This window comes from Montipora capricornis, chromosome 12, assembly GCF_036669925.1.
Source record: "Montipora capricornis isolate CH-2021 chromosome 12, ASM3666992v2, whole genome shotgun sequence".
Classification (NCBI taxonomy): Eukaryota; Metazoa; Cnidaria; class Anthozoa; order Scleractinia; family Acroporidae; genus Montipora; species Montipora capricornis.
In genome coordinates this window covers 6305166-6325165 of record NC_090894.1, presented here as the reverse complement: position 1 = coordinate 6325165, position 20000 = coordinate 6305166, and the positions used below count along the sequence as shown (strand labels likewise).

General features: G+C 38.5%; 2 protein-coding genes across 3 annotated transcripts in view; one reads left to right on the top strand and one right to left on the bottom strand.

The window, feature by feature from the left end:
* LOC138027809 (pre-mRNA-processing factor 39-like) overlaps positions 1 to 18585 on the bottom strand; it is a 33229-nt gene extending 14644 nt beyond the window's left edge. Inside the window, exons 1-13 of one of the 2 annotated variants that reach the window (XM_068875425.1) lie at positions 18477 to 18585; positions 18110 to 18342; positions 17461 to 17586; positions 15373 to 15488; positions 14736 to 14903; positions 13328 to 13485; positions 13058 to 13131; positions 12064 to 12463; positions 10818 to 11026; positions 10153 to 10212; positions 7689 to 7966; positions 6948 to 7161; positions 903 to 3238 (exon numbers count right to left, since the gene is read on the bottom strand). In XM_068875425.1, the coding sequence (XP_068731526.1) occupies positions 3167 to 3238; positions 6948 to 7161; positions 7689 to 7966; positions 10153 to 10212; positions 10818 to 11026; positions 12064 to 12463; positions 13058 to 13131; positions 13328 to 13485; positions 14736 to 14903; positions 15373 to 15488; positions 17461 to 17586; positions 18110 to 18342; positions 18477 to 18543 (2175 nt within the window). In that variant the 5' untranslated portion in view covers positions 18544 to 18585 and the 3' untranslated portion in view covers positions 903 to 3166. Of the gene's footprint in view, positions 1 to 902; positions 3239 to 6947; positions 7162 to 7688; positions 7967 to 10152; positions 10213 to 10817; positions 11027 to 12063; positions 12464 to 13057; positions 13132 to 13327; positions 13486 to 14735; positions 14904 to 15372; positions 15489 to 17460; positions 17587 to 18109; positions 18343 to 18476 lie in introns of those variants that run through there. The other variant, XM_068875426.1, reaches the window with a different exon arrangement.
* Positions 18586 to 18674: 89 nt separating this feature from the next.
* Positions 18675 to 20000, top strand: part of LOC138027811 (transmembrane protein 179B-like) — a 3105-nt gene continuing 1779 nt past the window's right edge. Inside the window, exons 1-2 of the mRNA XM_068875429.1 lie at positions 18675 to 19031; positions 19527 to 19661. Of these exons, the coding sequence (XP_068731530.1) occupies positions 18763 to 19031; positions 19527 to 19661 (404 nt within the window). The 5' untranslated portion in view covers positions 18675 to 18762. The remainder of the gene's footprint in view (positions 19032 to 19526; positions 19662 to 20000) is intronic.

The window sequence follows — 20000 nt, the reverse complement described above, 5'->3', positions numbered from 1 at the left end:
GAAATGGAAAGTGCCTGATGAAATTAGTAAGAATGTCAATTTTGAGGCCACTGACATTTATGAGAGAGATTTTACAGTGATTTTATTGCTTAAGAAATTTACTGAGATTTATGTGGAAAACAGCTGCTGGATGGCAAAGCTTGCCATTCAAAATTAATATTGCTTTGTCAAATATAGTGGCATGGTAGAGGTCTTAAAAGCTGTTATCACAGATCTGAACTGCTGCGAAGTTGCACCTTGGTTAAGTATGAAATACAAGGAAAGGTGAGGAAGAGTTTGTACAATGTAGATGTGAGACAGCAGTGACTGAAGTATTGTAAACTGCTTACTGAATACGGGCATTCACTTCAAATTCATTTTTGTAGAACAAGGCTTTTAAAAGCAGAAGTTAAATGAAAATGAGAAGGAAAATGTGCCAGGTATAGAACCATGGATTAATTAATACAACAGACCTTCTCGTCTTTTTTGTTTATGAATTATTAATGTAACATAAGTTGTGGTTAAGTTAAAATGAAAATCAGGAGGAAAATGTGCTTGATATAGAACCATGGATTAATTAATACTATGAACTTTAACCCTTTGACACCTAAACCGGCTTAACAGTCTTTTATGCTGTCTAACGCCAGACAATTTTACTCATCAGTAGGGAAACCCCAGGAGTCAATGCATTAAAAAAATTGGCTAAAAATCCTTTGAACAAACTGTAGGCTACCCGAAGCCTCTTTTTGCAGCAATTGTAGTCGCTGTTAGAGCACAAAACCTCTTGTACTGTGTATGGTAAAACCAAATGTTGAATTTTGTAAAATCAGCCAGAAAATGACTGATATTCTCTAGATCAAAACAACCACAGCACACAACTAGAAAACAAAACTAATTTATTCAAAATACAACACTAAAATGAACATGTTTAAAAGGTTTGACTTTTATTCCAAGGCCACACCACTGATAAAATCAAGCCACTGATTTGATTTTCTAAATGTGACTGAAATATGTGATAAGAGTCTTTGATATTATTTACAAAATAAGCCAACACAGTTGTTCAATAGGACACAACTAAACTTTATCCACTTTCGAGTGGTACCAATGTGTCAAAATAAATGTGTTTTTGTGTCCTGCATGCACAGCAAAGTTTTAAAAACTAGATAGTGGCTTAAACAACTGGAGCCTGGATAAAGCTCTCTAAAGGAAGGAAGGAAGGCCAAGCACTTGTTTGCTCCCTATGACCCCAAATAATTGATTTTGTAAAAGCTGAGTGCCAAATGGCTTGCCAAGTTTGTCCCTACTATCACAGTTCACATGCAAAATTAGTGGCCAATCTGTTCTTCTGTATCTTAAATGTAAATTAGACATACTGGCTACATTTTGGTTGAAACAATTATTCCTTTTAATTTGCACATTGTAGCAAGGCTTGAAAAGCTTCCTTCCATTCAAGCAAGTATTATTGAGGAATATTTACTCTGCTGCCATTTACAATAATGGACTATCGAGAGTGTATGCATACAACATGGTGGACTTACAGGTGTACCAAAACAAAACTAAGTTGTGGTTGCATTGGTGTGCCAACCAATACAAGTCATCACAAATTGAACCACAAAATAAACTGTATTTTAAAGAATTATCTCTTTGCTTTGGTTGCAAAACAATGCTGCTGAACACACAAGCGAATAAGCTCTATTGTAGGGAAGATAGTACTTAAATTATGTCCACAAAATGCTGGCAATGGACTATATTCGTATTCTCAGTATTGGATTGGAGCTAACTCGCAAAGGAGGCTACTGCGGGGGAATCTTTTCAAATGCAAATACTTTGATACATTCCCCCACATTAGTCTCCATTGCCAGCTAGTTCCAGTTCAATACTGAGAATACAAATAATTATGGTCTACCACATGGACACTATTTTCACAAGTAGCACAGTGACCCCTTACTCTTCTACCAGACTTTAACACCACTTGTGCTGAGAAATACATACAACTGGCACGACAAAAATGTCCCCTTACCTCTGAACGTCGAAAAAAGGAAAACCACTGCCTTTACTCTAACCTAAAAGTAGAATGCTTGTACTCTACCACTACCTCTTACTTTGGTTGAAAATAAGATGCAAAATTTATTCTTAAACATAATGGGACAGTTCCTGTGGACATCGCAATGTGCTATTCTGGATGCAGCCGTTGTGGAGGTCGTCTTTGAAAAGGTAGTTACATAGACTTGTGCTGGGCTTCAAGACCACTGGCAGGATTATGGGAATTTGTCTTCAGAGGTCCCCAAGACCACTGTTCTACACTTTTCTCTCAGTTTCACCACATAAACACTCATTTAACACTCCAAATCATTTTCTTATTTCCAAATTTACAAACTAATGCAAATCTAGCTTGCTTCCCCTCTTAAAGCTTTAAATAGAGTACGTTCAAATGCCAGAGCATGCCCAAACGTCTGCATTATTTTTGTCAGGTAGCACGACACTGATATTCTGACAAGTGGTGTTTTAGTGAACTAACATGACAGCTTTTGCACTTTCAGTGGAACATTTTTATTATTGTTAAATCTTATTTCCAGTTTGATATTCTTAGATGGAAGATTCAGGGTTAAGACCGATATTGGTTTTGCTATGACTTATCCACAAGATAGTGATTTATCCGGCAGACAGTGCTATTCATAGTTTTAAAAACTGGAGCCTGGGGTCTTTCATGATAATGGTTTTCTCCCTCCCGTGGATTCACCCCCTAAATGGACCTTATCAGCTTGAACATTTTGTTTTCCCGATACATATCGTGTGATAATTCTCCCAAGATTTGATCTTTTGCCTTAAAGACTGCATACGAGCCACTGCAATGGCCATCTTTCAAAGAAGATGGCTTTTACAATACTTTCCCACAATCCTTATGTAAGGAAAAGAAAATAAGTGAATAGGTGAATTAAGGGTACAAGAGAAATGTCTCGTTAACATAATTATGCAGATTAACACAAAGAGAATCACAAGCTGATGATTTCTAGGTCAACAGTGAAATAGCTTTCATGTACGAATGGAGAACAGAGCTCTGTTTAGTCTTTGTCTCTCAGTAAGACTGTCTTCGAGTGCACTTTCCAGCATTTCCACACCGAACATCCACACATCCATTGAACCTGCTTACCACTTTTAACACAAGCGCTACAGTGTACCGTGTCTTTTACTGTTGGTGTGCATGGCCATATGCTGCACCATACTGTTGATACCACTGACTGTAGTTATTGTAAGCATTCTGGAAGACAAAGTGAAGAGGTTTTTTTAAAAACTAAGGGTGACTGATTGGCCTTAGGAAAAAAGGCAAAAAGAAAATAATGGTCTAAGCCCCAAGATATTCTTTCCAATTCTAAAACCTGGATCCCACAAATGCAATACACTGTAAGCAAAGAATCACCGAAAACTAGTGTGGCTGAGATGTCTCATAAACAGTCAGTCAGGAAAATAACTATAGCAGATAGAATACCAATTGAGAAACTACAACAAACTGACAGGTTCTGAAGAAAAAATTAATGCCTTTTTTATCAGCAGCAGGAACTAGCAAAGGACCACTACATGGCCATGTCCAATGCCAAAAAGGCTGCTTGAAAACCCTGACACCAGAAGCAGCCCTTTTCAAATGTTCCCTCTGATAAGCCACACCTCTGATTTCTAGCAATGATTTTTGGGAAAAAGGTGTGACTTGTCTGTGCATGTTTACAGTAGTTGAAAAACATAAATATCTCCTCAATTCAAAAACTGAAATTCTTAGCCATGAATTAAAATATAAAGGCAAAACAGTTAAGTAGTATGTAGCATCTTGCAATAAATTTCCCTTACTGTTATAAGCAAAAGGAATTGTAAAAAAGCACAATGCTTTGCTATTGGCAACAGGGAACGAGTGAAGAGTCACAGAATTGATCAAATCACTAGCTGAATGGGTTGCCTTTCTTGACATAGTCAATACCTAATTCCTATTTAGTTTTTATGCAAGTGTATCCTCTTTAAGCAAAATTAATTGATAGGGTATGAAAATTCAACTGATTGTCCAGAAATTTGGCCTGAGGACTCCCAAGATACCAACCTAAAATACCAAGTGGGAGATTTCCATTTTTTTTTCAAAATTGAACTCCTACAATGGCCTTCGATTTTAGCTTTATTAGCAAATTTTTGATAGGCATATTTGAAACGAAATTTTCTAAGGTAACCAATCAGAACATCAAAAAAGCCTCACACAGTTTTGATGATAAACACCTTGTGAACGACATCATACAGAAGGCTTCCGTTTGCATTGAAATTTGATACCCAACAAATTCGATCAGAGAGACATTGGTCGATCAAGATTCTTGGGCCCCACTCTTCTTTCGATTAAGTACCCGGTAAAAAACATATTTACTGGGCAGTGCATTTCATAGCCTTTCAACTGATGTATAGTTTATGGATGTTGCACCTAAGGCCATCCATGAAGGTCTACCATAACCTTAAACGGTGCTAATGATCATGGTGCTACTGCATAGGTTGCTCACACCAAGTGGCAATCAGCTGGTCTTGCAGTGCATGTCAAGCCCTCTAGGTTGCAATTGAGAATGCTATTGTACACTAAGATAGTGATGACACCCACAAGACTTTAAAAAGAGTGAAGCATACTTGAGTAACCAGTAAGACCGACTTCTACAACTGTAACACACCTTTGCTTGGCAAACGACTAGAGTACAACTGAATGTTGCATCACAAAATTTGAAGTTTACAACATTGTAGACCCTACAGATAAACAGCCTAACTTCTCTCTTGTAGTGGAATGGATACATGCATGTAGAGCATCAGACCGAGGTTACAAAGGTCAAAGGTCAAAGGTTTGAATCCTTCCCAGGACTCTTATATTCAATTGTCCTGTTGCCAAGCAACTTGTTTAAGACAAACTTAGTTGGCAAACTGAAACCAGTTATTATTTGTGACCCTTCACGCGAAAAGGGGGCTTATGAAAATTTCACGATGATGCCGATTTCACGGGAGACAACCGTGAAATTATATAAAGCAAGCTGAAATTCCGTGAAATTCCTTAAAAACAGAGTGAACTCGGCGTGAAAATTTATCATACCACCGTGAACTAGTTCACGCCGGGTAGTGAAATAATTCACGGCGTGAAATAATTCACGCCGTGGAAATAAAAAAACTCTTCAAAATTAATTAATTTCAGTATCAATACGTTGGTTTTGTGTTTCTGGCAGATTTCGACTGTGAAAGAACCATTGACGTGAACCTTTTGATGCTCATTAATTTTTGTCTACCAAAAAGTTGACTTAAACTTAACCGAAGAAACATGCATGCCGGTGAATGGATTTTGCGAGCATGTGAGTACTGAGCATTTTCCGGCAAGGACGAGCAGTGATCCAAACATCTTTTCGAGATCGCCAAGCAGAAAATGAATTATGAGAATTAATCTTTGGGGCAACTTGGAAAATCACAGCAACTCGCTTTATAGTATGTTTTTAAGTGCGCCAAATGGTGCGACTAACCGCTCAAAATTTCCCTTAAAATCCAAACGTATTACGAATACTTTCGTTATGCGAGCAGCGCATAATTTGTACGACAAAATCGAACAACATTAGTCCCCAAAATTTGCCAGCACTTGTAACAAGATTTTCTGAACATTTTCGTCAAGGTTTGTATTTCATCGAAGTGGAAATTAATGACATCTTTTTGGATGTTGTACTCTTCGCACGAAATGTTCGCCTTTCATTTGCATGCACAGAATTCCGTAAACATGAAACTTGTCATGCCCTGTACAGTAACCAGTAACTTTCTCGTGTTACTTTTAAACCGCATAAGCTTGAGCAAAAATCAAGAATGCAGGCCGACGGCGGCAAAAATGTTCCCATAAATTAGCTGAGGCCGGTTAAAACCGCAGAAGGGATTTAAGATCCACATCGGGGATGTCAATTTCATTGCGTATTTTTGACCGTTGACCAGTCGTTTCGATTGAAAGTCGTTTCGATCGATGTTCGTTTCGATCGAAACCAAAAGTCAGTTCGATCGAAGGCAAGAGTCAGTTCGATCGAAGAGGGGCACATAATTTCAATCAACAACTTGAAAACAAACTTGATACTCTTCCCCACGCACCCAACAAGGCAACTCACACTTCCCAACAGGTTTAATGCGCGTTTTGGTGTAACTCACTAACTTTGCTGAGGAAATGGAAACAGACGACTGGCGGTCATGTTCCTTGAAGACCAAGGTTCAAGAATGTGTTTTCCACAACTCCGAAGTTAACTGTATGAGGGAATATTTTTAAACAGATTTGATAAATAGTAAGTTCAATACACTTAAGCAATAGTTACAGTCTTCGATCGAACTGACTCTTGTCTTCGATCGAATCGACTTTTGCCGATCGAAACGACTTCGATCGAAACAACTTTCGATCGAACTGACTTGCATCCATCCACATTACAGATCGTCGTGCCATCAACAAAGCAAAACAATCGTACCAACTTCGATTTCGCCGAAAATAACGAAACGGCGCCCCATAAAAACTTAAACCTTTGCACACAAGAGAAGATATAAATACCATTATTCGATTTCCGACGCAAAACATTGTTTATCTTGTTTACCGCAATTTTAATTCCAAAACCAGACCACGAATTTTCCTGTTATTCTAAATGGCGTTGCAACAATTTCACGGCGTGAACATAAGTGAGTTCACGACGTGACTTCATTATTTTCATGGTCTTCGATTCCACGCCGTGAACTTTTTCACTCAGCAGAGTGAAAAGAATTGGAGCAACAGTGAACTTACCGTGAAATTTCAATTTCACGGAGTGAAATAGTAAATTCGCGAGCCGTGACCGTGAAATTTATTTCACGGTTCACCATGAAATCCATAAGCCCCCTTTTCGCGTGAAAGGTCACATTTTTAAGACTTAATGCCCTCAGCTTCCACTATCTACAAGTGAAGAAAAATCAAATCTTACTGGATGTGCTGCATTATAGGATGAGTACGCAGCCCACTGACTCTGTGAAGGTGCAGCATAGCTGTAGGCTGACATACTGGCAGAGTAGGCAGCAGCCGCTGAGGAGTATGATGTATCGTAGGCCTCGGCACCTGTTATGGGTGTGCTTGTAACTTGTTGGCTGCTATCAGCCACTACTTCCTCACTTTTTGCAACCTTCGACTTGACATCCGAGGTAGGAAATAAGTGAAAGTTAGATACATTTAACAGCTTAAACCAATGCTTGCAACCTAAAAATCATTTTGGTGTTGCTATTTCATTCAAATTCCTTAGTCATGAGCACAAAATTAATGCTCTGAAGAACAGGCAAGAAATGGATGCAAATAGGCTGGAAACAAGCTTAAACAAAACCAAACTGGCCCCTTTCCATCAAATTGCCCTTATTTCGCTCTAGCAACCCTCCCAATAAGATGTCAGGTTATGATAATTATTATGCTAATCAAGAAGAAAATATTACCAGGTTGCAAATATGGCCACAGTAATAACCAACAAGGACCTTGCAGTTGCAAAATGCTATTTTTGTCGGCAGCAGGGAACGGGCGAAGAGCCACTACACAGACACCTCCACTAGCAAAAGGCTGCCTAAAAAATAACCCCTTTAATATAAATATGATGGAAATGAGATCCAACAAATTCCCAGGAACTGTACAATACAATAATTATGACAAACTCGCTGGAATAACACAAGCTTTAAAAGCATACCCGTCTCCTTCTTGCGACCTTTTTCTACCAGTCAAGGGGACCAAAGCTGACTTTCCTTTGTATAACTTTGCATGGTTTTCTTGCGCAGCCATTATGCTTGCTATGTCCAAACTGAAATCTTCCAGGAACTCAACTCTCCTTTGAGAGAATCCCTGTTTGATCTCTGTGTCTGACTCACTCTCCTTGACCAACTCAAACACTTCTTCCACTCTTTTCTCATTCACTGGATATGTACCAAGTTCCAAGTCCAACAGCTGAAGGTACAACCTCTTATTATCCTAACCAGAAATAGACCCACATTTACTTAAAGGGAGAAGAACTAAAGGGTTTTAAGGAAATACACAGTCCATGTTGCACAACTCCTTGCATTAATTATTTTGCTACAGTACCCTGCAAAAATAAGTTGACAGTCTTGACTTGATCCTCCCAAGAATCGAGGATCGAGACTCTTATTCACTTGAAATCAAACTCGATCCTCGATTCTCCCAAAATCACCGAAGTGAAACCTTGTGAATTATTCATACTCGCTTCAACTTTCGCGAAGGATTTACTCCTCGATTAAATAACAGGAGTTGTTTAATACCAAAATGAGGTAGTGGCTATCATTCCTGTGATTCCTCAATTCAAAAACTGCAATCATACAGTACCGCTCGAAACTATTAGTGCATTTGCATGCGGTAATACCTCGTCTTTGCCGATAGTGTTTACCGCGAAATCACCTAGCTTGGACGAAAACCGCAACCGAGGCAAAGACGAAAGCAACCGAATGCCGCGGCCGACTTAATTGCGGTAATGTGCCGCAAGAAAACAATGGTACTTTGCAAAGCATTGTTTAATATTATCACACCTAGCTCCCCAAGGTAAAGAATGAATATCCAAGCTGTTTTTCACAGCACCGACGCAACGCAACGCAACGCACTGTTAAATATGTTCATCTCATTTGTGCCGTTACAGCTGAGAACAGAGAATGTTGATAACCTTTCATGATGCCTAATTCTTAGATCTTTATGTTTAATAACTTGTAAGTTTTCCGCTATCATCATCAACAGTTCTTCGAAAGGGGTAAAAGGACATTTCTTTTTAAAAAACTGTTTGGATTATGCGTAACTTAAGTCGCCGCCAGTGCAACTGGTCCGACAGGAAATATGTATATTTAGAATAAAAAGCGCTTCAAATTTTGCGTCCGGTCCAAATAGAAATGTTTACGGGATAGTTGTTGAAAAGCTCTAACTTTGAACTAAACCTTACTACAACATGTAATGACTTAAAGATTACACAAGAGAAGAACCGTAACTGTATTCGCGAAGTTTCTTAAGCAATTCCTGACCACTCCTTGTCGCGCGTTAATTACGATCATTTCTGATTCAAAATATTTAATAAATGGCAAGTCATTCAGCAGTTGAGCTTGAAATTCACAAATATTCATTCCTCTGAATTAGTAATATTAACTTAAATTAATGCTTCAATGACCACACAATAGACGAGTTTAAGCCTCTGCCAATTAGGCTAGTTAAAACGTAAATAAACTAAGCTGCATGCTTCCACAAAGCAAGCGAGAGCGATAGCTCAAGAAATACGCTGTTCGATTCAAACTGCTTGACAAGTTTGTAACAAATGAAGAGCCACTTTGCTCTAACTGCTTACAATTAATTTTAAAGTTAATCGTTTTCTTTCTTCTTTCGGGCGTTAAGATCGAAATGACTTTCACGTATCTTTCAAGGCCGGCCGCTAGATGAGCAGCGTCACCGTTAAGACGAGTTTTCCCAAACACGTGTAAATTTCTTGATAGAATTTCTGCTGATCTTTATAACATCTGTATTAAACAGATTTCGAACAACTTTTAGAAATCTTCTCGTTTGCTAGAAAAAGAAAAACGATCAACGCTTTATGAATGCGACTTTAATTTATTATAATCGAATGTGCCAAACTTCGTAGATTGTAAATACGGCAAATACGCATACTAATTATCGCTGCGACTGATCCGCAAAAATATGCAGATTTCTTTAGCATACTGCGCCCTCTCTTAACCGCGGCGTAAATCAACCGGAAAAAATCTAGGTAAAACCTCGGCTTTCGGTTACCGTAGACGAGGTTTTACCTCGGTCAAACTGGGGATTGAACCTGCGGTTTCACCTAGTCAGAACCGCGGCAAATGCACAAATAGTTTCGAGCAGTACTGTATCTCATGGATTAAAATATAAAGCCAAAACAGTTAAGTAGAATGTAGCATCTTGCAATAATTTTTCCCTTACTGTTATAAGCAAAAGGAATTTTAAAAAAGCACAATGCTTTGCTATTGGCAACAGGGAACGAGTGAAGAGTCACAGAATTGATCAAATCACTAGCTGAATGGGTTGCCTTTCTTGGTATAGTCAATACCAAATTCCTCTAATTTATTACCTAATTACTGTTCCTTCACATCTACCCAGCCACTGCCTCAAACAACAGTCAATGGATTAATTACCTTATCCTTCTCAAGTGCAGCTTTTAATGTTGTTCGTGCCTTGTCCACATTACCCATGACCTAGAGCATTTTTTAAACAAAAACGACTTTTGCTGGTGACAAAGGCAATGACACATTCATGGCTACAACTGAACCACACAGACACAAATACATATGCATGTAAGAAGCAGAGATTTTTGCCTCCAGAAGTACAATCTGGTTCACAAGAACGTTTCAAAAGATGATCTAAATGACTTTGATTCCTCTTTACAAAATTAATGCAACAAGTACATTTCGCTTTGTATCAGAAACTCCGACATGTACATTTAAAAGTACTAAGGAATCAATCATGACATTTTAGTATCTGAAAGTTGTGATTAAAAAAAACAGTAGTACCGGTAGGCATTTTGACTAATTGATTCAAGCACATTCTGCAAAATAGTTTTTGGACACTTTATATACATGTATATAATTATAAATATATATTTCTTGAAGTGCTCTTTATGATTAATAGTACTGCACATTAATTTTTTTCCCTTTCCTGCAACAAGTGACCTCTCGTAACATTTTTCCAAAGCTTGTGCTGTTCAATCTTACCAAAAAAATGTTATTTTGTTTTATGCTGCACGAAAATTTCTTTTTTGGCCACTCTTGTAGAAAAATGGAAAATTTCCCACAGCAAATACCTTTGCAAGGAATCTTGAGTATCTAATGGAAAAAAACGTGGCCAGCTCCTGATCACTTGTCTCATTTATAGCCTCTTCGTACAGAGAAGACACAACATCAAAGTTTTTCCTTCGCCTCTCCAGGTTTATTCGCTTCAGTTTCACCATAATGATGCCTGGTACAACTTTATCTAACTCAGCCAGGATCTCTGATGCTTTAGCAGCATTTCCTGTTTTAAACACATCAATTAATCAAGGAGAGTGACAACCAACCAAATCAGGCTAAGTCCAGGAATTTGGTTTTATCAAGTTGAACAGAGTTGATAATGTAAATTGGCCACCATACAGAGATTCTAAAAGCTGACGTTTCAAGCATTAGCCCTCCGTCAGAAGGGTATACTACTTTCCCACAGACGCAGCACCACAGTTTCTGTAGAAACTACCTCCTTCATTCAAGTCCAGAAATGCAAGGAATTAAATGCATGCTGGTTTTGACCACAGTCACGACAGGCCATCAGTAACAAAAAAATTTCCTGACTTCTCCCTGACCTGTAAACAATTCTTATTTTCACTGACCTTTAATTACGTGAATAATTATGTTTGCTTCAGCTTCTCTTGAAGACCATCAATATTAATTTTTCCTTGTCGTTTTAGATTTCTTTGCGCTTTTCACAGGATTTTGTGTGCAAAATCTTGTTAACTGTTTACCAACAATAAAATTCCCTGACTTTTCACTGACCTTGACATTATTATTTTTGAGAATTTCCCTGCCTTTTTACAAAAATAATTCCCTGACTTTTCCCTGAACTTGAAAAATGTTTGTTTTTCCCTGACCATGTCATCTCTGCATGAGGTATCCTCTTTTATCGCCAACTTCAACATCACTCGTATCTTGGATCAATGTGTCAAAGTGCCTGCTGGACTCCCCTCCCAAAGAAAAGATAAATGACTGTGCATCTAATTACAAGCATTTCTGGACATCAGTGAATCAATATACCACTTCTTTCTTTGCTTCTCTCTCTTTTCTTCTGTTTCTCTTGTTTTGTGCACGATAAAATAATTCATAAACATGTAATACTTTATTATTCCTTTTACTACAAGCATTTCATTCTCTTACAGTATTTACTTTTCTTATTGATAGAAATTTCAAACAAATTTCTTCTATTTTTGGGCCAACATGCAAGTGTAAGTTTGACATTAATTGCTGTTTCTCATAAAATTAAGTGATGCATACATCTACATGTATAATCTCTAATACGAGTTTTACCTTGCTCTTCCTCAAATGCAGCCCAAGCCAAATGGATTGTGGGTTTTCTTGGCAGATGTATAGTGCAGGCTCTTTCATAGACATGCCGACACTTTTCTATGCTATGCCCTTCCATGTAAGATGCAAATCTCTGCCAAAAGTCCTCGTACAAAGCACAGGCAATGACACAACGCTCAAAGAGTATGACAGCCCGTCGGTGGTCTCCATTACTTAATTCAAAGTCAAGGTATTCACGCCAGTTCTTGAGCTGAACACGCTCCAAAGGCTTGACATGGAAATAGGGTCTCTTTATAGATTCCTCAAATGTCCACCGTTTTCGTATTTCTTCTTCTAGAACATTAAACACCTTCTGCCGTGCTGCAATCACTTTCTCACGAATGGCAACTGTCTCAGCATCATCCTACAAAGATAGCACCAAAAACTTCACTTAAGGGTAATTCTTGAAGTCTCAGAGACCCTGCACAAGTATCAAAGTGCTAGCAACATTAATAAACAAGTGATTGACTACCAGGGACCCACAAGAATTCTGGTTTTCTTTTCTGTGCCACAATAACATTTCCCTTTACATAAATTGTAGCACCTTTCCCTCACAACAATAAGAGACAATGCCACAATAAGTCTTAACAGTTACTGTTTGAACAAATGAAGATCTTTCGAAAAGGTTTTCAAATGTACTTGAGATTATATCACTTGTGGTAAGTTTGTCAACATTGTGCCTGAAGCAACCACGATACCAGGGATTGAACATGGCTTGGATAAACAAACTCAGAAAAAAAGTACAATAATAATAATAATAATAATAATGATAATGATAATAATGATGATGATGATAATGGTACTCGGTGACAAGTTTCTTCGGCTAATGATACACAGTAAAAGCTCTTTGTGTTATCAATAACACAACTCAGACTCAAGATGTTCATGAACAAACATTCTACAAAATATTTGGATTATAGGCTTTCAAAATGATCTTGGAAGAAGTCTTCCAACTCACGTGGGTAGTCATTGCACTTTCTGTGCCAGGAGCTGTCTCTGTACCAGGAGCAACTTCATCAGCATCTTCATCACCTAAATGATTAACCAACAAAATAGCCTACAGTTTCGCTCTGCTCAAAGATAAAAGAACCACCTCCCGCATTTTAGGTGTACAATAATTTGGTGTTTGAACACAAACACAAACCCACTGTTAGTTTACCTGAACAATTTGACATCACAAAAAGGACAATGATGCGAAACCACACAACCTACCACTTACTACTCTTACCAGGTGGATTTGTGGAAGTTGGAGATACACTGATAAGTGGTTCAGCATCTGCAGATGTTAAACCAGGTGGGGCTGCTGCCACTTCTGCTCTGAGCTTCAGCAATTCTTCTGTGCACAGCACTGCAGCTATAGGGTTTGAGTTGATGTGCTGTTTAAACCTAAAAAAACATGAACTGAATTATCTAACTTGAAAGTACCATGCAGCAAGGATTATTGTCTACACCTTGTGGTTTTACACCTGACGTCCAACCCGGCCAGACTATTTTACTCTGTCTAACGCCAGACGAATTTTTACTCATCAATGGGGAACCCCTGGGTGTCGATGGGTTAAACGGGTAAAAATCAATGGCTAATCAATGGGTACAAGGAAAGGTTACGTTTATACAAACGTTGGCCGTGAAGCACTTATATTTTAAACAGAGTTAATTGACTAGAGTGTAATGTGAAGTGCTAGATTTCTATCCCATATGAACCATGTGAAAATCAGAAATCAGTGTTGAGGTGATCGCTCACAGACGACATTGCAAGCAGCTGTGCAGAGGAATGGAGATTCCATGCCAGTTAGAGTTTAACTGCTCAAACAAAGTGCAAATGAAACAGGTGGAATAATTACTGCCGAGCAAGATTTGGCTCTAGAACCTGAAGATGCAAACAAATTGCTCCTTTATATTAGGAGCCACAACTTCTACCAAAAGCAGTGATCAACAACAGGTTTCAATAATATTATGTTTAATCTTTAGTTACTGAAGGTTTTCAGTTCAATTTGTGACCCCTACAAGCCAGTTTACTCCCTCTGAAGGCAATGGACTCATGTATAAGTCACACCCGCGATTCTTGGCCCAAAACTTAAGCAAAATGTATTCAGTGTAAATAAACGTCTCTATAAACAAAATAATGATCCTCTTTTGGCTGAAAACCAAATTCAGAGAGACTCTTTAGCTGTCAAAGTGTCTCAAGGAATGATGGGACCTTGGACTGGCCAGGATAGGATTGGAAAGCAAACATGGTGGACATCGATTTCCTGGTTTGGTCTGAAACCTTGCATTGCTAATTTCTTCAGCAGGTTATGTACAGTGGAGGCAATAACATTCCAACATGGAAAGAATATGCTTTGACCCTTTGACTCACAAGCCGGCCTGAACTCGCCATACTTAGTATTTTACTCTGTGTAACACCAGACAATTTTACTCGTCCATGGGGAACCCCCGGGAGTCAATGGGGAAGTTTATCAAAATGCACTGAGTTTGTGCATTTTAAACAGGACAATTTCGAGAATTTACTAGGAGAAAACCTGGTAGCATTTGCTTGAATTGCCAGTAAAAATAACCGGTTACTGGCTCTTTACAAGAACCCTGGGAAAGGACTCTATGAATGAAATAAATGATCATTTTGCTCTCAAAAATCTTACTTTTCAAAATGCTGGCTGTAATTTTGGGTTGGAACCTTGAAGACCCTATCATACAAAGCTGTAACTCTTTGAAGTTGACCCTGGCTTTTTTCCCACTCAATGTAGGCATCCCACAGTTTGTCCGCTCGGAACTCTTCACCAGCAGAAGATACAGCTCGCTCAAACAAACTACAAAACGAAACACAAGACAAGAGAAAATTAAACAGAGCCTTCCTGAAGATGCAGTGCACTAACTTCTAGACTGAACAAAATTGAAACAGGACTGAATGGATTGAAGCATGAAAATACCTTTTCCATCAGTAAAGAACCCAATACCGATTGACCTGAGGAGGCAAGCATGGGTTTCCACGCCCACTACCAACCTAACTGCAGTTACTAACAAAAAACATATGGTATAACAACATGTGGGGATTAGATGAACTATTAAAACAAATTGAAATTCAGAAATTCAAACACAAAGCGTTCAAAGTTCTAACACAACACACTCATCAATGCTGAGAAATCCTTTCGCGTATGCTCGGTGCTAGGTCAACAAAACCAATTTATTCTCTTGATATTCCTTGATGCGAAGAACAGATCCCCTGGAGAGCAGATATTTATTGTCAGTATTTGGTTTGACGAAGCTGACAAAAATTACCTTCGCATGAGTTCTGGGCCATCAATCTGACCCTTGGTTGTCTGAGAAGCAAAGTTGAGATAATGTACCCATAAATCCACACTGAGAGGAATAGCAGAGATGGCACCTTCAAAAACCTGAAAAATATCAACGCACAGACGACCAGGAAGTTTACCAGGTGACCAGTTTTTGGTAAAATAAAAAACCAACAGACAACACAGCCAAGAATTGAAAATGCATCACCCGACTTACATGACTGTACTTGTTGGCTTTCTATTGTTAATGTCCGATAACAGTGTCACGTTTACCCGTTGACACCTAATTAACTGTCCAAAACCGGCCAGATTATTTTACTCGTCAATGGGAAACCCCCAGGAGTCAATGGGTTAATAATAATAATAATTACTGATTTGCCACTACTGAGCATTTTCCCATATTTTGAATATCAGTAGCTTTTACAGAACATTGTCACCAACATATGGGCCATGGAGATCGAAGACCCAAGTTTGAAAATTGCCTAAACCTTAACACAAACTTCTGTTTAAAAAAAAAAAAAACACTACAATGAATACTGTTGAGCATATTGAGTGAAAGCTGATATCAAGTATCAATGACAACTCAAGCTTCTGATCTAAGCAGAATACACAAGTGTAAATGTGGCTAAAAGCTAGTTTATGAACAGTCAGTCTCAAACAGATTTTGCTGGCAGAGTCATTCACAAAGGACAATAAACAGGACTACTCATAATTCATTAAACCCAAAAGTGATTGACCTTTTCAATCGTGAGAGAGAGACTGTACTCTCTCTGATGTTATTTTCTGTGTCAATGGGGGTAGCTTCAGAGATGAATGGGTTAATCAATTTTTGCATGATGGTAAGCTTGTAATCAACATTTCAAGACTCAGGGGTTTCATTAGAATCTGGTCACTGGCAATATACGGCCGCCTGTTTGTCAGAAATTTGTCGCTCACTGCCGGCTACTATTCCTTGATTTTCACTCAAACCCTTGTTAAAGACAAAAGTGACCGCCGATTACACTGATTTGCCCAGGCATCTACATGTACTTCAAAAGTTACCGAAAGCCCTGAAGGCTGGTTTTTTTCCTCTTAGATGGAATTGAGTATTGTGTCTGCAACAAATTTTCAAAGAAAATGCAGTAGCTCTGTTTTTGTTTAAAGGGTTTAAAGCTTTCAAGTTTATGTTAAGACGTTTGGGTCTAATACAGCTAAACCTTTTTACTGGTTAGTTGGGCTGAAAATAAATTTTCAAAACACGAATCAATGCCTCTTGATTCCTGTGGAGCTTTTGTGAAAACTGGCATGAAACAATGAAACCACCCTGGCCCAAAAGCTATGAATTTTAATTTTTTGAGCAAGTCATCTTGATCTGGACAAAAATCATTGCTACAGGACCGAATTTAAGTATTTTTCCTTATATTATCAGTAAAATGTTTAGTGGAATGAGCTTTTTATGGATTTGGTTGAAGCGCCAATCACAGCGTTACTTGTTTAGGGCACCCGATGATTTGTCACGACACTCAAAGACAACACGGGATTGCTCTGTTTCTAAAACAGCAACAAATAACATGATAACTTTCCCTTTATTTATTTCGTTGTTTCATATACAGGAGAAAAACAACCGTAACCTAATATATTTTAGCCAAGCAGGCGTAGCAGATGCGCTTTACCGCTGTCAGAGCAGAAGTAACAACTCTTTTTTTTAAAACCACAACCAAGAAAATGCCAAACTCCACGTTCCAAATCTAAAGCCATTTGTTGACAAAAAATCAAAATTTGTGCGGGCAACCGCCGCCCGTCACGTGCAAAGTCATTGATTATGTTGCATGTGAAATCATGTGGAACGGCCTTTGAACCGATTGTTTCGTATGAAGAAAAAACATTTTCTTAGAGTTTTATAAACTGTAACCACTAGCATATTAAAATTTTTAGCCGCCTTATCTGCTACATGTAGAAATACAATAAGCCAGAGTGCCCGGTGGGCGACTGGGTAATTTTTCTCACTCGCCCGAAACCAAATGTTAGTCGCCTCAGGCAACCGGGCGCCATTAGAGCACAGCCTCGTACATTGCTCTTTTTGCACCTTAGATACCTCTTTCGCTCTGTCAATGTTTCCATTCTTTCTCTCCATGTCAGCAAACTTTTTCCAGTATCCATAACAATAAGGATAACGCTTGAAAAAGGCTTCAAAAGCTTGTCGTGCTGAAGACAGTTTGTTCTGAGAGGACAAAACAAAATTCTTAGAAGGCATCAATCACGAAGGACCTATCTTTTACTAAAAACAATTAAAGCTGAAAGTACATCTCAAATCAAAGAGTTTTAACCTCCAACATATGCTGATTGACTTGCATGGTTTTATCCAAGCAAACAGGCTAAAATTATCCTTCAGAAACAAAGAGAATTAATGATTTGTCAGAATTTAAAAATAGTGCTCCTGGAATGTATTATCATTGAGCATTTCCAAGCATGCACAACATTAAATGTAACATAGCCAGGTTTTTATGGTACAGAGAAGTGAAAGACAGATAATCCGCTGGAAATTGGACCAACTTTACGCAATAATTTCTTTCCTTGCCTTTTCCACCTCAACTTATAAATTTACAGCACTGTGTTTTAGTCATGTGATAAGCTTATCACATGACTAAAACACAGTGCTGTAAATTTTCGCGTAACATGACTGAAAGAGTTTTATAACACAAAATTGAAAAACCAACCAAGCAGGGAATTCCTAATTAACACACCTCTTGCTCAACAAATTGCAACAGATAAGTCCAACTTGTGAAATCCGCCGGATTCTCCTTGACGGCTTTCCAGTATTTTAGCTCCTGTTCATTGACGACTTCTGTTTCAGCAAGGGCAGCATCTGTGGAGTTTTCTAGCTCATCCGGAGAAGCTCCATTTTGCTTTGCTTCGACCATTTCTGCATCCTCACCCACTTCAGTGGCTATTATACCACTTTCTTTAGGTACAGGATCTTAATTGCAATTCACAACCACAACCAATTTTAGATATTTGAACATTTCCAATATTTATCGAACCCCTTAAACTGACTGAAAACACTTTACTACAAAAACTGTTTTTTTAAAATGGTAAAAGCACAACTCTTACCCTCAGGATGGACCAGATATTCGCTTGATTCTGTTTGACTAACCACGCCATTGTCAGTGGTCGCCATTTTCACTCGCCTCTGTGGACGTGAAAGACTGGTGTCTAAAGTCGTTGGAAAGAGAGTCGAAAAAATCCCGAAGTATCGTTTTCATTTTAACCGAAGAATGCCGAAGATCAAGCATTCCAAAAATAGGCTACATACCAATAAATCTGCGATGTCCTTGGGGACCAATTAAAGATCATCAAACTGATACAATAATTTATTATTTCGAGTTTGCTTGACACAATGAACCGAGGTCAAGTCTATGAAAATTTTCTTTATGCTGCCGCGCTAGCGGCAGGTTGTTGTGTCCTAGTTCCTCTAAAACTGTACGAATCAGACGTACAAGGTCAGTGTTTTCTGTTCGGTGAGCTCGAAGTACTGACGAAAACGGTTGTCACAGGAAACCAAGTTTACTGTAGCTTTGTGTTTTATTCGGCTTTAACAAATGCTGTTTTAGCAGCATTGCTGGGATTTCTAAAATCTTGCTGCATTATCAAAACAAATGGAATGAGGTAAATTTTCAAAATCAGCTTAGAAACAGCTATGAGGCCTTCCAAGGGATTTGAGTGACAAGCGACATTGCGTCAAAATGTGGCGACAATTTGTTAGCAAAGTACCGACAGCCGACAGAAGTTGACACGAAAGAAGCGACAATTTGCGAAAACGACAATCCATTTTTCATTTCGACAAAGCGACAACAAAAAAAACGACAAACGAAAAACGACAGCGACAATTTCCTCCGCTGGTCAGGCGACAAAGGTACACAAAAGGATGCGACAAGGCGACAAGACTACCCCCTTGGAAGGCCTCTCAGCTATGCAAAGATCTAGATGTCGATCACTGAAATGTTCCCCTGTCAAATATTATTTAATGAAGTCCAAGGGTTTTTGTGTTAAGTGTACCCCTAAGGAAATTGACACTCCAAGCTCCGATTTATTCTTCCACGGGCACCTTGCAAACATGTAAAAATTTTTACTATTTGCTTTGATTTTGTTTCAACTTTTTAGAGTGGTATACTTCCAATTTGCAACCAGCGTTGTGGCAGCCTTAGCCTGGATAAATAGTTTGGTCTGTGCTATTTTCATTGTTATTGGTTTTACAAAGTGGTGCAATTCAGTAGAAAACAATGGAAATGTTGAAAGGTGTGTAGAGAAAGTTCCATTTATTAAATGACTTTTGGTCTTCTGAAGGATCTTTGCTTCAAATTCTACAAATTCTGCCTTACATCGTTTTGGTGATGCAAGGTCATATATGCATAGCAACTTATTAGCCTGTAAGCTGGGTACTGGTAGTGATGCCTCCACTGTGCTAGAAAAATGGGGTATGTTTCTTTGCCCCATTCTTCTAGCACGCTCGAGGCATTGCCACCAACTGTCAATTAGTAGCAGGTGCTCGCAGGCTACCGATTAATTTTATTACATGGATTCTGGGTTTCTAGCCTTTATAACAAATCAAAGCAGTAAGTAAATGTTCAGTTTTCA